Raw genomic sequence first — 16334 nt, forward strand, 5'->3', positions numbered from 1 at the left:
ATACACATGACTCATGTGAAATGCAATGAAGGATAAAGGTCTCCTTTACTGGGTAGAAATGCCTATGACAACAACGTATTTGAAGAAAAAGTCTGTGGGTATGTTACTGAACAGTGCAAATCAGTTACATCTTCCAGTATGATATACCCTCCTAGCACACGCTTAGTAGTTATTACACGTTTGACTTATGAAAAATTAAAGTGCCTCCTCTGGACAGCAGACGCACGCTCAAAACATGATAAGCAGAAGCTGACTCTGCAGCAACATCGTATAGAATAAAGATAGTCATAAAACATTTAGGCCACCTAAAATAACCACTGCTTTTACAGCCAATTAATTCCCTCAGTCCTTCATTCCTCACCCTCTTCATTTCTCAAATCTGGACCAGTCAATCTGAATTCAAAAGTTATAATCCTTGGGCTTCCCTGGTGGCGCAGTGGTTGAGAGTCCACCTGCCGATGCGGGGGACGCGGGTTCGTGCCCCGGTCTGGGAGGATCCCGCATGCCGTGGAGCGGCTGGGCCCGTGAGCCGTGGCCGCTGGGCTTGCACGTCCGGAGCCTGTGCTCCGCAACGGGAGACACCACGGCAGTGAGAGGCCCGCATACCTCAAGAGAGGAAAAAAAAAAAAAAAGTTATAATCCTTAAAAATGCATTTCCCAATTCCCAACCATACCACTTCTTACCTGAGTTACACTGGGAGTTTCCCAACTACTCTAGGCCTTAGTTCCATCATCTACAGAATGAAGATGAACAAGCTATCCTCCCTGAGCACGTTTTTGAGAGACCTCACAGCCACACAGGGCCTAGTGAGCACTAAGTAAATGCCAGTTATTATTATTATCCACTCTGACATTTAGAAAAAAGTTACAAAATTCACTATTAAGAATATCATGGATACATACTATATTCCAGCCACACTGGCCTCTTTTCTGTTACAAATGCCCTTTGCCCCTTTAGCCCTCAACGCCTGCTCTTCCCTATGCCTGGAATCATCTTCCAGCTCCTCCATGACCAACTTACTTTCATCCTTAAATCTGAAATCAAAAATGCCCTCGTCAGGGCTTCCCTGGTGGCGCAGTGGTTGAGAATCCGCCTGCCGATGCAGGGGACACGGCTTTGTGCCCCGGTCCGGGAAGATCCCACATGCCGCGGAGCGGCTGGGCCCGTGAGCCATGGCCGCTGAGCCTGCGCGTCCGGAGCCTGTGCTCCGCAACAGGAGAGGACACAACAGTGAGAGGCCCGCATACCACAAAAAAAAAAAAAAAAAAAAATGCCCTCGTCAGAGAAGCCTTCCTTGAGATTGCCACCCTCCAACATCTCACTCTCTTCTAATCTTGTTTTCATTCTTCCATGGCATTCACAAACATCTGTAATTGTCTTACATTATTAGTATAGAGACCTTACCTATCTTTTTCACAGTGATAATTACAGCTCCTAGCATTGTACTAAGCACATAATAGCTAATGAATAAATAAATGAAGGATGTTGCAAAGTCAGATATTTTAAAAACTTAACATTGTGTTAAACACAACATAAAAAATAGTATCAGGTTAACATATGTCAAAATAAATATCTGAGGGAATTCCGTGGAGGTCCAGTGGTTAGGCCTCCATGCTTCCACTGCAGGGGGCCTCGATTCGATCCCTGGTCAGGGAACTAGGATCCAATAAGCTGCGTGCCACGGCAAGCAAGCAAGCAAGCAATAAATAAATAAATAAAACCTGATTGGAAAACAGGGGTAAGAGGGAGAGGGGGTATAAAGAGGTATTACACAATAGCTTTTTCTTTGTTGCCTGCTCAACTACAGATAGGAATTCAAACAATAGAATTTACACAAATGAGGATGCACAATTAAGGTCATTCAAAAAATTTAGGAATATTAAGTCTACTTTTTTACATGGTCACTCAATCATTTCCAAGGCCTGGGCAATAAAAACAGTGAAGGTGACCAGAGTGTGGCTAACTCCATTTTCTTGATTAAGCTGAAATTCAGGACTTAACCACTGTATAAAGTAACAGTTTTTCCATTTGTTTAATTACATTCTACCACAGACTATACAGATCGATTTCTACCACAGCTGGGATTACCACTGCCTGAAGATCATATATGTGGTTTTTACATGTGACTGATAAAACACTACTATTTCAAGATGTTCTGTAAGCTTCAAAGACATTCCATGAGTACTCATGGGAAACGGTTTAAAGTTTGTGTTTTTGTCCCTATTACAGAACGATGTTGATGTTATTTTTACTAAAATAATGATGTTGCTATAGGATTATAGATGATTAATTTTATTTGACAAACATATTGTGCACATTAAGTGCAAGGCACTGCTCTAAGCCCTTTATATATTGACTCATTTAAGCCTCACAACAACCATACAAGGTAGGTACTTTTATCATTACACAGCTGAGGCAACAGAGGCACAAAGAGGAAATTTGCCCAAGGTCACACAGCTAGTAAATGGAGGAGCTGGAATGTGAACCTAGGCAGTCTGGATCCAGAGTCCGTCACTACACTGTGCTGTCTATCTAATGTTTTAAAGAAAAAGTCATTCCCAATGTTAGAGTAGTTTCAGTTAAGTAAAAAACAACTCTGAGCCATCTGGGCTTTAAACCTACACAGCAAGAAGGTTGAAGGGAAGAAGGAAAGCAGGCTGGAATGGAAAAAGTGAAAATGAAAAATAAGGTAAGTAGAAAAAGAAGAGGGCCAAAAAGAAAGAAGAAAGTTACTTGTAACCACTGCTCATAATATCTGAATGAACACTTTTTCATAAAGAAAATAATAAAAGAGGCAAGACAGTGTCCATATAATCCCTAACTAGCTTATTACATAGACTGTATATTTCCCTCTCATATGCTGAATTAAGCCACCTAAGTTAGGAGGAAACAAACAATTAACATTCCAAAATCCTTTCCATAAAACTGAAGCTACAAGTTAACTGGTTCACTTAAAATGTGGGTGTTTAATGACTTACTACCAACTTCTTTTTTAGCAGGGTAAACAGTAACAATTTAAACTTTAATTTCTTATCAAAAAGAATTAGAATAATTCCACAAGCTAAGTAACACATAGGAAACTTTGGTAGAACTCAGCCAAAAATGACTAAACAAGAAAGAAATTAATAAAGATTCATAGCATGTCCATGAGTTTCCAAAAGGATGTAATTCAAAAAGAATATAAAGGAAAAAATTACTTTTCATAAAAGCTATAGAGGGGAATGCTCTCTGAATATTTCCATACTCTATTCCAAGCAAGGTAAATTTAAGTTTAAAGTCAACTGTATAAAACCAACTAGAGCCAAATACTATCAATTTCCTCCAGGCCTCTGCTTTTGTTCCAAACTAGCCATTTAAAGGTAGAAAAAGGGGCTTCCCTGGTGGCGCAGTGGTTGAGAGTCCACCTGCCGATGAAGGGGACACGGGTTCGTGCCCCCATCCAGGAAGATCCCACATGCCGCGGAGTGGCTGGGCCCGTGAGCCATGGCCGCTGAGCCTGCACGTCCGGAGCCTGTGCTGCGCAACGAGAGAGGCCACAACAGTGAGAGGCCCGCATACCGCAAAAAAAAAAAAAAAAAAAAGGTAGAAAAAGCCTTGCAACAGGAGGCCAGTCTGACCCAAGAATATACCAGTTTGACAAATTTTTGTTCATCTTTTGAGATTCCTTCTCTCTCTCTGTGGCTGAGAGGAAAGAGAACAGTTACATAAAACAGAGAAACAAGCACAGTAAACTTTCATCAGAAGCAAAAGAAGTTTGCTGAATAGAAGTTAACAGAAGTTGAAATGGCAAGTAGGATAGGCACTATGTCCTATTTATTTATTTACCTCTTTGGTATCTAACAGAATGCCCAGCACCTACTAGATAAGAAACAAATACATGAGTGAATTCACCCAATAATGAGTGAATGAACAAATAAATGTCAGGAGAAAAGGGAAGGCTGCAGACTATTTAGCAAGTGAGACCCTTTCATTAAGTATTTGATTTTTACTTGAGAAAGGGGCCCAGATTCAGGGTCAGGAAAGGGAGCACTCGTGAGGGGTACTACTTAAGGGGCAGGATGATGTCAGCATAATTACTGGAGAAGAATAAGTAACAGGGATTCCACAACCACCTATGGCTGCCAATGTTTTTTGCTGCCACATTTTCCCCTAAATTTATTGACTCTGATTTGGCATAATGGTGATACCACGTTTGCAGCACGCTGAGGTAACCATGACCCACTCCATTACAAGAAAGCCAACGTTGGAGCTCACGAGTTGCTGAGGAACTGTATTATATTATAGGAAACTGTAACTGGTGTCAAGTGCAGAAAGGGAAGTTACCTCAGATCTGTTTGGACATAACATGAGTATTATCAGTAGCGCCCTGGAGAAAAAACAGCACATCCAAATAAGGTTTTCAAGAGAGAATTTAACGAAGGAATAATCTTCAAAAGTATAGGCAGGGTTTAGGGAAAGCAGAAGGGGATGGTGGAATACTCCCACATCAGCAACATAAGAAAGTCATTATCATCTCTAGGCCTAAAGGGGCAAGTGAAGGGTTACCAGAACCCAGAAAGATCTGTAACTGTAGCTGGCTGGCACAGAAGGCCACTGAATAGAAGCTGTGACCTACTCACAAAACACAGAACAGCTCTGGCAACACAAATCCAGCAGGAGTAAACTGGCTCTTCCAGGCCTCCTGCTCTTGTCCCATTGGTCCAGGCCAACCAGAAACCAAAAAGCAAGAGCAGGGTGGAGAAAAGATCTGAAGGGGCAAAAGGAGAATATACAATACAGAAGGATATTCCAAACGACCGCCACCCAGCAAAACACAGACACATAAAAAGGCTTTGCCAGTTCCACCCAAATCTTCTAGGCATCATGAGAACCTGCAAAAAAGTTATAAACACAGGTACTTATTTGGGTTCCCACTGCCCTATATCAAGTTGAGGAAGAAAAAAAAAAGATTCTAAGAGTAGTCCTAGGTAATTTTTGTCATTTCTGCATCTCTAAGAATAAACAGACAACCCTTTTATCTATAATGGATCACATCTAGAGCAACTCTCTTCTTTGTACTCAAAGGCCATCTATTCCATACCTTCATTATTACACTTATCATGATGTGTTGTGACTCTTGTTTGTTTCTCCCTCATTAGACCCTGAACTCCTTTAGGGCACAGATTGTCTTATTCATCTTTGTATCCCTAGCATTTAACATGAACTTGGAACAGAATTAGCCTTCAATCAATGTGCACTGAATCAATTAGTGGACTCAGTGTCCATTAACTGGCAGCCTAATGCCAGGGTGCATAAAATCTAGAATGACCCTCAGCAATTAAACACTAATAAGTTTTATTCAGGACATGGTTTAAAACATTGAGCAAAAACACAGCTTTCATACCAGCCCACTACCATTCTCTATAGAACAGCTTTTCTTGTGTGCTCAGATGGTATTTATGGCCTTTTCTACAATCATAGAACTCATTATCAAAAGAGCCAGAGAAAGATGGCAAGACCATGCTCCATCTCAGAAAGGAATCAAATATACATCATCTCTCAAAATTCTCACTCTTCTTCCAAGAATTGACCAGATCCACTAAAGGAACTAATAATCTGGGTATATTATATGGAGGAACTCACATTTCCCAGCGGTGATAACACTGATTTGGGGTAGAAACGCGTATACACATGTGCGCGCATGCACAACCCACACACACCCCCACAAGCATGTTTAACTATCACTTCAACAGACGTCACCTTCTGTAATATTATAAAGTAACCATGTAACACAATCAGATAACATCAGCATATCAAATGGATACACTATATGATGTTGGGTGACCATTAACAGAACCTGGAACATATTCACATTATAATTATGAATCACTTTTACATAACCCTGTACTTATGAAGTGCTTAATCATCTTTTTGTTCCTATAGTCAAATCTCACCTGTAGTTCTCCAAAGAAAAAGAAAAAAGTTAATGCCAAGTTGATAACCCTCTTTGAGCTACCACGATTTTAGGCCGCCAATCTCCTGCTGTCAGTAAGATGGATGAAAACCAAATTTAAAATTTGGTTTAAAGTGGACCCTTAGACTCCACTAGAAAGGTGAGTTTGCTATAAAAATATATTATCTCCAAAAACTTAGCATGAAAATGCTTTGTATCTCTAGCATCACTGTTCTCCTTCACTGCTGCTTGTAATGGAGTGTTGATACTGTTAAATCTAATGTCATCGTATATACCAAATTAAAATAACACTTCACTTTCTATTTAGGAATAGGGAATTCTGGGCTTATCTTGACAATACACTGAATTACTTTAAAACTCTAGTAACACAAGAACAGATAAAATGTGTTTCAAATAGATCGGTATAAGTATCTGATACTGATACTAAATGCATAAGTCCCCAAAACAAGCTTTTTCCAAAACCATCAAAGATACTTAAAATCATAAACACAATTTTATCTTTTTTGAGAGCTGTCATAAATTCTGCAACTGTTAGGCCCATGTAGCAATAAAATTACCCTTACCTCTATAGGACAATTATGTGATGTTTCCATCATATTGAAAATATAGACTGCAAGAACCTACAATTTATAAAGTTGTACTGCATATAGGTTCCTCCATTATACATGAATTAAAACAAAACAAAACATAGATTTACCATATGGCTTTCTGTTTAATAACACTGAGCTACCTAAGAGCAGTATTATGTTTCATCTATCCTGGTTCAGTGTTTGGCCCAAAGAGAAAACATGACTTTTGTTTCATAAATTACCAACTCCCACAAGGTAGGAAAAGGAGAAGTTTATGTATAATTCTGACAATACACAATATGTGGCAATGACAGAATAATATCCAATATATTAGAATTATCAAAGTTACTTATGACTAAACATTTTCCTCTCCCTTCACTATAATATAAATGAAGTTTAACAAACCTCCACTAATATTCAGTACAAGTTAAAATACATTTTTAAATATAACATCTTTACCAAGGTAAGCTTTTCACTGAAAATAAATTTGAATATATTTAATGTAATTATGAATATGTCCGGACATCTGAAAGGATCACTTGTGCTTCTATAAAAATAGTGTTCCAAAATCGTGTTTCCCTTTCCTGAACTGAATTCCTAAAATTCACTGTGGAGCTATACATTAAGTGTCTTCGTAAACAATAAAGATGTTTCATAAATAAAAAAGAGATTTTTCCTCAAAAAACAGGTAACAGAATTTGTAAAACTTCGGCAAGACTGCAAGCACCTAAATGGTCAGGTTTGAGGCAAGAGAGTGGAATACTGGATTAAAACCGGGGAAAATTTCCTATCACTGAAAAGCCATTATGCAGACCTGCATCTAGGATGCTGAAGTCACAGCCCTCCAACCAACGCTGAGAACTTGCCAATACCATTACTTCGATACTCAACCATGAGTAGGACTACCCAAACATAGAGCAGGTCTTCTTGTTGTCGTTTTTTCCATAACATATAAATAGTTCAAAGATACTGCCTTACACAATACATACTGAAAAGGTGAAAATCTCTCCTCCCAACGCCTATCCCTTAGCCAAATGACTTCTATTCTTTCTCGTCAAAATAAAAGAGCAACTGGCAACCAGAAGACCCACAACTGAACTCTTCTGTCAGAAAGACAACGCCAAATTTGCTGCAGCCAAAGAAATGTCTAGTGCTACTTCTGGGCTCTCACAGGAGATGGAAAGCTACACAATGGCAAGGTCTGTGCAGAGAAGGACACAGCAGGTCTGGGGCACACCATCCCCACTCCAGCCCCCAAAAAGCAACGTTCTTCAAACCTGTAGGCAGAAACCTGGCATCATCACAACCACTTACAGCCTGACAATTTACAAGCTGGTAACACCTTCTAATTAGGAGAGTTCTAATCTTTAATAGACGCAAATGTAAACGGCTTCCCACAAATAAGATAAACCTGGCACTGGCGCCAGTTACTGAGAACCCCCAATGCATCAAACCTCCTGTTTCGCTACTGAACCTGATGAGCCAGCGACCAGGCTTCCCTACAGCCGAGAGGGGAAGAGCCCACCCTCCGGGCTGGGAGTGGAAGGGGAAACAGAGGACAGAAGAGCAAGGGATGGAGCGCAGAGGCGTGAACAGCGTCCAAGCAAGGTGGGCTCAGCGCACCGCCGGGCGACAAACTGCAACGGCCACGCGGGAGCCGGGGTGCGGGCTGCGAAGCGGGGTCCCCGGGCTGCGGAAACCGCCCCCAGCGTCTCGCCCGGCACGGCTCGCGCGTCAGGCACACACACACACCCCCACCCCACGCCCGTCCGCGGCTCTCGCCTAGTCCCCTCCCAGCGGACACACACCCGCAACCCACCGGTGCACCCACACCCCGGGCTCGCGCGCACACGCCCCTCCGGCCGGCGGCGCGTACGTACCCAGCAACACGCAGAGCACATCGAGGGCCACGTACGGCAGCCGCGTCTTGTCAAACATGGTCTCGGCGCGGGCGGCAGACGAGGCACCCGATTCACGAGACCGGGCCGGGGACTGGCGACGGCTCCTCCCAGCCGGGGTAGAGCAGCCGAGGGCTGACGGGGACCCTGCGGCGTTCTGACGGGCAGCAATGGCGCCCGCGACCCCTTCCCTCACAGCTCCCGCAACCACTCAGTCGGGGCCGAGAGGCTCGTGTGCCAGCCGCGGCGGGTCCGTTGCCTCAGGCCCTCCTCGGTCGGCCGTGGCCCGCCCCGGCCGCTCGCTGTCCAGATCCAGACGCCGTCTCCAACGGGCGGGGCGTCCGGGCTCGTGCTTTAAGGATGGGGACCGGTAGGGAGGAGGAACACGGGCTCGGCCCCTCCCGCGGGGCAGCGCGGGACCCGCCTGCGCGCGGCCTCGCGGGCTGGGGGAGCGCGGCAGAGGCGGGGCGGCCAGTGAGGGGTGACGGGGCGGGGCCGGGGAAACACCAGGACGGGGCGCGCCAGCCAATCGGCGCCTCTGGCCCCGCCCCGCCCGACCTGCGCAGCCCGCCCCTCAAGTGGGCCGCGCGGCGGACGGGCGGAGCGTGGGGTCACCTCCCGTGTGGTGCGAGGGGTGTTGCTCAGATCCATTTTCTGCCAGTGGTCGCCCAACCTGGCCTCCGCATCCCTGGCCGCCGGTCATTGCTGACTCGGGGGGAGAACTGGACTCTCGACCCTGGCTGCCTGCCAGCTCTCCTCATGGGGATTGGGTAATAAAGAGGAACGGGGTAGTCAGTGACAAAGACTCTCTCCCTATCCAAACTTTAGCCAGGCTCCTCCGAGCCCTCTACTCGCCTGGGCCTCCATTGAGGCCTTCGAATCTGGCAGGGCAGAGCCCCGTATTAGCGTGAATTCTGCTAAGTCATCCCTGTACCCTTGGTATCTGGTTACTTTTCATATGTGATCAAATTCCTTTATACGTAAGTCCTTTAATATATAAGTCCTTGGCCTGCCTTTAATCAGGAATCCCCCTACCCTTAATGTTTTCTCTTAATTTTCCATCCACTAACCCGCTCACTCTGCTTGTCTGTTGGCTGTAATAAACTCCCAGATGTCTTTGCTGTATTCGGAGTTGAGCACAATTGCTTTCTCCTGTTGCAAGTTATGACCCCCTATTGCAATAGTTTGGAATAAAGTCTTCCTTACCACTTTAGCAAGTGTCAGAATGAGTTTTCTTTATTCCTCTCACCCCTGATTCCAGGAGGACCCTAGCAAAATTTAGTAATCTCATTTTCCTAACCTGTAAAATTGGGATGTTGATAATCCCTGCTCTGTGTTCTAGTCAAAAAGTGATAAAGCCCAGAAAAAATACACATGAAAGTGTTTTCTAAAAGCTTAAACCCTCTACAGATGTTAACCATTGGTATCTCTCCTCCTCATTCATAAGATGTGAGACAAATTGAAAACTGTTACCTAGTACTTCTGACTTTGCCTGCAAAAGTCATAAAATGAGTGGAGAGATACTATCACCCTCAGGGAATCTGAAGATCTTGCCCCAAGTGATCCCCCAACAAGCAAAAAAAATGTATTTGAAGAAGCATGTTTTTCTTTAAAAAGAATGTGAACATTGGATTTCACCTTTTGTTTGAATATCTTCTGAAAGCTTTAAACACTTTACACCTGAGAAGGATGTGCCATTGTTTATTCTCTGACTTCCCTTACTTCCAGAGTTACAGGGACCCCAAATTGCAAGGCCACAGTGAATTGAACTTACTTGTGGTATGTAAGTATTTGGCATGTGTTGATTAGGTGAATATCGTGATAGAAGTGTGTTGGTGTATAGGAGGCACGCAAGGGGACAGGGTGTTCATCTGGGAGCTCTGGAAACTTCACAGGAAGGTGAGAGTTACATTGTTCTTTCCTGTCTCTCCCACACCAACAGCCATTTTCTTAGGTGAGAAGCTAGTAAAGGTGACAGTTAATATATTAAGACATGTTTTCCCTTTGGAGGAGTTACAAATAATAGCTTTAAAAATAGATCAACAGAGAATTAATTCCCTGGCGGTCCAGTGGTTAGGACTCCATGTTTTTGTTTTTGTTTTTAATAATCCAATCCCATGCAATTTTATTTATTCTGGGCTCCTGCAAGAGGGGCTATTTTATTTATTTATTTTTTAAGATTTTTAGAAATTTCATGTAATGTCTGAAACATTTATATTAACATATTTCCATACAAATAACCCAAAGAAAGTTTAGTATTAGTTGTTTTTTCTGTTTGTTTGTACTGCAGGTTCTTATCAGTCATCAATTTTATACACATCAGTGTATACATGTCAATCCCAATCGCCCAATTCAGCACACCACCATCCCCACCCCACTGCGGTTTTTCCCCCTTGGTCTCCATACGTCTGTTCTCTACATCTATATCTCAACTTCTGCCCTGCAAACCAGCTCATCTGTACCATTTTTCTAGGTTCCAAATACATGCGTTAATATATGATATTTGTTTTTCTCTTTCTGACTTACTTCACTCTGTATGACAGTCTCTAGATCCATCCACGTCTCAATAAATGACTCAATTTCGTTCCTTTTTATGGCTGAGTAATATTAGGACTCCGTGCTTTTACTGCCAAGGGTCTGGGTTTGATCCCTGGTTGAGGAACTAAGATCCCACAAGTCGATGAGCATGGCAAAAAAAAAAAAAAGATCAACAAAGTCCATTAAAATGCATTGTCATGCCCTGTGATTTTAAATGGGATCTGTGCTATGTGCAGATTATAAGCAGTAAATCTTCAGTTGAGAGAATGATTAAGAAATGTTATTTTGTTTTGAGGTGGGGGTTTTGTTAGTTTTTGGAGAGAGTGTTGTTTATTTGTTTTGGTTTATTATCATGATTGGGTTCTAGTGTGATCACTAGAATTGAGAATGAGTTAAATAACCTTGAAATGATGGTGAAAATAATAAAAAGGAAACACTGATTATATAGTGACACCATTAACACCCCCTTGGGGGTAGGTACTAGTGTGTCCCTGGATAGGACATGAAACCTTAGAGATTTTCTTAAATGCCTAGCAAAGTTGTGCTGTGGTCTGTATTTTTGTCTCTGTAATACAGCCATCAAATACAAAAGCAAAAAGAGTGGGCTTGGGAAGAATAGTCTCGAAGAATCTCTGAAGAAGAGAGAAACTAATTTCCTCTCTTCTTTTATTACTAAGCATTTTGAAAAGGAGACTGTAATCTACAACCTCCCTTTTAATTTCTCCTTAAATACTTGTGTAGTCTCACTTCTGTCCCCATTCCTCTACTGGCACTGTTCTTTAACATAGTGTTATCGGTACGTCTCCATCTCTCTGTTCCAACAGCGCTTACTTCTTTTTATTTTATAAAGTTTCTGCACAGTAATAAGAATAAATTCCTTTAGAGCATTTGTGTTTGTATGTGCTTATGTCCTTTCTCCCCACCTGGACTGAAGCAAAAAAGTGTTTATTATACTCAAAAAGCATTGTAAAACTAAAACAATTAAAAATGTAAGTGTCTGGTTCCCTAGTACATGTGTCTCCGCCCCCCCCAAAATTTCACAATATGATATAGTCCTTTTTGTACTTATTGTCAAAGCTATTTATTACCTTACTAAAGTTTTTTATTATGTAACATTTGATACATAAATATATATATAACATATAAGTAAGTTATGAAGCATAATAATAGACAACTGGGAATCCACTACTCAACTTAATACCTAGAGCATTGTGGTATCATTGAATCTACCTGTGTGTTCAATCCCTTTCTTGTTCCCTGCCTCAGGAGAAGTAACCACTATCCTGAATTTTGTGTTTATCTTTTCCTTGCTTTGTTTTTTCAAAAACACATGACCACACGTGTATGTATTTCTGAAAATATATATTGTTTAGCCTTCTTGTATTGTATCTTTTAAAAACATTATGCCATATATGTAGTCTTCTGCCCTTGATTTTTTTCACTTATTTCTTACACCCATTCACGTTGCTGCAATCATTGCAGGTGTATCATATAAATGTATCATTCATTCTTCTGACAATGACCATCTGGGTTATTTCCATTCTTGCTATTACAAATAATGCTGCTGTGAACATTCATGTACATGTCTCCTGTGTGGAATCGCTAGCTGCGGAACTGCTGCATCATGGGGTATGCAAAAATCCAATTTCACTGGAAAACCCCAGATTGGATTGCTAAGCGGTTATACCATTTTACTCCCCCCCCCCGCCAGTGGTAGATAAGACTCCACATTTACAGCAACACTTAATATTTTGAGATTTCTTAATTTGGGGTAATTTAATAGATATAGTCTATATTTCAACATAGTCTTAATTTGCATTTCCCTGATCACTAATGTGGTTGGGCATCTTTTCCTAAATTTATTCACCAAAAATGTTTCCTCTTCTGTCAATTGCCTACTCACATTTTTGCCTGTTTTTCTATTAGGTTGTTTATCTTATTTTTATCAAACTATAAAGTTTTTATATTCTCAGTAGCAATTCTTTGTGTTGTAAATTTTCCTTCCAATATGTGGCTTGTCATTTCACTTCCTTTATGAGCAGCTATGTGACAGAGTTATTGTAAATGTAATGTAAGCAGAAGTCTACTGGCAGATTTCTATGAAAGTTTTTACTTTCGTGACCAAAGGAAAAGACTGGTTTCGCTTCCCTCCGCTTTCTACCTTCCTTGAACATGGACACGATATTTAGAGTTACAGCAGCCACCTTGTGATCATGAGGGAATGGTCAAGAAGAGGAACATCACTGGTCTTTTTAATCTTGAGCTACTAAAACAACCAGCAACTTGGCTACCTCCAGATTTCTTCTAATGTGAGGGGAAAAAATTGCTTAAGTCTCAAATATTCACAACTGATACAAGGCTCAAGAGTACTTTGATTACTATTTCTGAGAAATCACATATCATACTACTCTAAGAAAACCTTTTACTTGAGCTAATTTAATTGAATTTCTGGTCCTTGAAACCACAAAGCCCTGAATAAAACAACTTTTGTATCTAGAATGGATGTTGAAGAATGGTTTGAGCATAGAGGCAAAACAAGTGACATATTCTGGGGTCTTTGAGTAGGAAAGGCTGTGAAACAAGGAACTCACACTGAGGACTAGTAGAAGATAAGGTTCTAGAAGGTAGGTTATAGCACTTTGTAGCTTTAAAGTGTGGCTGGAGGTAAAAATACATCACTGAAAATACATAGCGACATGCTGAAAACAGTCATTTAAAACAAATAATCTAGTACTGAGAGGAAGTCATAATCTCTGCAGTGGGCTGTAAATTCAAGATGAATAAAACCTTATTTTGTAAACCATATTTAATTTCAAGTCCTTTTCTGCGTTTATTTCCATTTTATTATCTTCTGTGGTTCGTAAAATCTTGTTTATGGCTTCCAGCCCTCTTTCAGCTTTGTTGCAGAGTATTAAGGGGAAAGTCTTCTATTATAATTGAGCCAGTCTACAAATGTGAGGAAAGTACTTGTGAGAGTAATTCACCTCTGTAAAAGGAGGTGAATCCCTAGGGTCAGAGTTGGAGTCCTTATGGGTGACAAACCAGTTCCACCAAGATATTCTTCCACCAAGACTCTCCTTCAGTGTCAAGCTTGGAGGGCCTTAGTTTTCTGTTTGTTTTTTTAGGAAGACAATATTTCCTTAATCGGCTTATTGTGATAATCAAATATAAAAATGTAGGTGCAATTGCCTTGCAAATGTCTGATCTAGGCAGACACACAATACATATTTTTTCAAAAACAAAGATTTCTGTGAATCCACATCTATTATTTCTGCTTCCCTAACACCCACTCAGATGCAAATTTACCATGGTTCCCTAGTCTACCAAAGAAATGGGGGTGGTCTTGCTGAGTTATTCTGGTCTCAGGTTATCACCACTTCCTTTCTCTAGGATGCTCACAAATTATTCCTTTAACCATCTCTTAAAAATAGTATATCACCAGAGGTAGAGAAGTTAATTGCCTATAAAATATCTATAGCCTTAAAGACATCATATATATTTTTCTTAAAAAAGAAATCTTGAGTCAGATTGCCATCCAGTTACTAGTCTTTAATCAGACTCCACCTTCTTCAGCTGTTTTACAAATCATACTAAAATTCTCCCTTCTCTCATCTTTTAATTTCTTTTCTGTTCACAACCCCCAGTTTGCGCTTTGTTAAACCTCATCCCTGTATTGATATAACTGGTTAACTCACCTCCTTAAAGCAAAGGGAGTAAGCCTTCTTCACCTCTGTATCCCCAGCTCCTAGAGCTGTACTTGGCCCAATGAAATCACATGCAGTTTTTTTTGTTGTTGTTGTTAAATTGCTTGAATAAACAAATGAACAGAAAACAAAAAATAAACAACAGTCTAGGAGAGAGTCAAGCTATGCCCCCCATGCTTTCTGTTGTTATTCTAGCTTTTTCCCCAAAAATTTAAGCTTGTCTGGGGGCAGAGGTGAGGAGTAGGGTTAATTTTCCCTCCGCTATTCTTACAGGCTCATGACACCACTTTATAAGTACATTTTTGTGTCCTTGATAATGTGAGCTACAGTTGACCCTTGAACAATTTGGGGGTTAGGGGAGCTGATCCTCAGCTGAAAATCCGAGAATAACTTTACTGTTGACCCTTCGTATCCTAGGTTCAACATCCATGCATTCTACCGAATGGGGATCAGGCAGTGCTATAGTATGCATTTAGTGAAAAAAAAACGAGTATAAGGGGACCCGAGCAGTTCAAACCCTCATTGTTCAAGGGTCAACTGTACTTTAAAAGTGAATCTTTTCCTCCCTCCTTACATTAAAAAAAAATTAATACTAGTATTTTCCCAGATATAGACAGTTTTATGGTATTTAAAAGTTCTAAAAGGTCACATGAGACAAACACCTATTCTTATGTCTAAATTAACAGTGGAGATTATCATATTAAGTGAAGTAAACCAGAGAAAGACAAATATACGATACCGCTTATATGTGGAATCTAAAAGAAAAAAGGATACAAATGAACTTATATACAAAACAGAAATAGACCCACAGGCATAGAAAACAAACTCATGGTTACCAAAGGGGAAAGGGGGAAGGGATAAACTAGGAGTTTGGGATTAACAGATACACACTACTATATATAAAATAGATAATCGGGCTTCCCTGGTGGCGCAGTGGTTGAGTCTGCCTGCCAATGCAGGGGACACGGGTTTGTGCCCCGGTCCGGGAAGATCCCACATGCCGCGGAGCGGCTGGGCCAGTGAGCCATGGGCGCTGAGCCTGCGCGTCCGGAGCCTGTGCTCCACAACGGGAGAGGCCACAACAGTGAGAGGCCCGCGTACAGAAAAAAAAAAAAAAAGATAACCAACAAGATATATAGATAGATAGATATCACTTTGCTGTATACCCAAAACTAACACAACATTGTAAATCAACTATACTTCAATAAAAAAAAATTTAATAGTGGAAAAGAGATTATTTTCTGTAAACAACCCCAGTAATAATACTCCTGATTGGACTGCAAAGGAAACTTGTCCTGCTTTTCTTCCTCATTAAGATCGGAGTCAGGAAAGCAGAACTTCCTAAACCTCGGAGCCACCTTCCCTTTCAGAGTTTCTCACATAACGAATTTCAACTTACCTTTGGATTTTTAAAACACTGCTCTTTGTAAAATCCATGGCAATGATACTCAAACTTTACACATTAGAATCATCTGGGGCATTGGTTAAATACACAAATTCTCTTCCCCATCCCCAGAGATTCTATTCTAGGATGGAACTCAAGCATTGTTTTATCATGTTTTGTTTTGTTTTGCGGTACGCGGGCCTCTCACTGTTGTGGCCTCTCCCGTTGCGGAGCACAGGCTCCGGACGCGCAGGCTCAGCGGCCATGGCTCACAGGCCCAGCCGCTC

General features: G+C 41.4%; 1 protein-coding gene across 3 annotated transcripts in view; it reads right to left on the reverse strand.

The window, feature by feature from the left end:
* Positions 1-8874, reverse strand: part of PLPP1 (phospholipid phosphatase 1) — a 120443-nt gene extending 111569 nt beyond the window's left edge. For 2 of the 3 annotated variants that reach the window (XM_067730709.1, XM_067730708.1), the window contains exon 1: positions 8404-8873. In XM_067730709.1, the coding sequence (XP_067586810.1) occupies positions 8404-8461 (58 nt within the window). In that variant the 5' untranslated portion in view covers positions 8462-8873. Of the gene's footprint in view, positions 1-8342 lie in introns of all 3 variants that reach the window. The other variant, XM_067730707.1, reaches the window with a different exon arrangement.
* Positions 8875-16334: the final 7460 nt, after the last annotated feature.

This window comes from Pseudorca crassidens, chromosome 3, assembly GCF_039906515.1.
Source record: "Pseudorca crassidens isolate mPseCra1 chromosome 3, mPseCra1.hap1, whole genome shotgun sequence".
Taxonomy (NCBI): Eukaryota; Metazoa; Chordata; class Mammalia; order Artiodactyla; family Delphinidae; genus Pseudorca; species Pseudorca crassidens.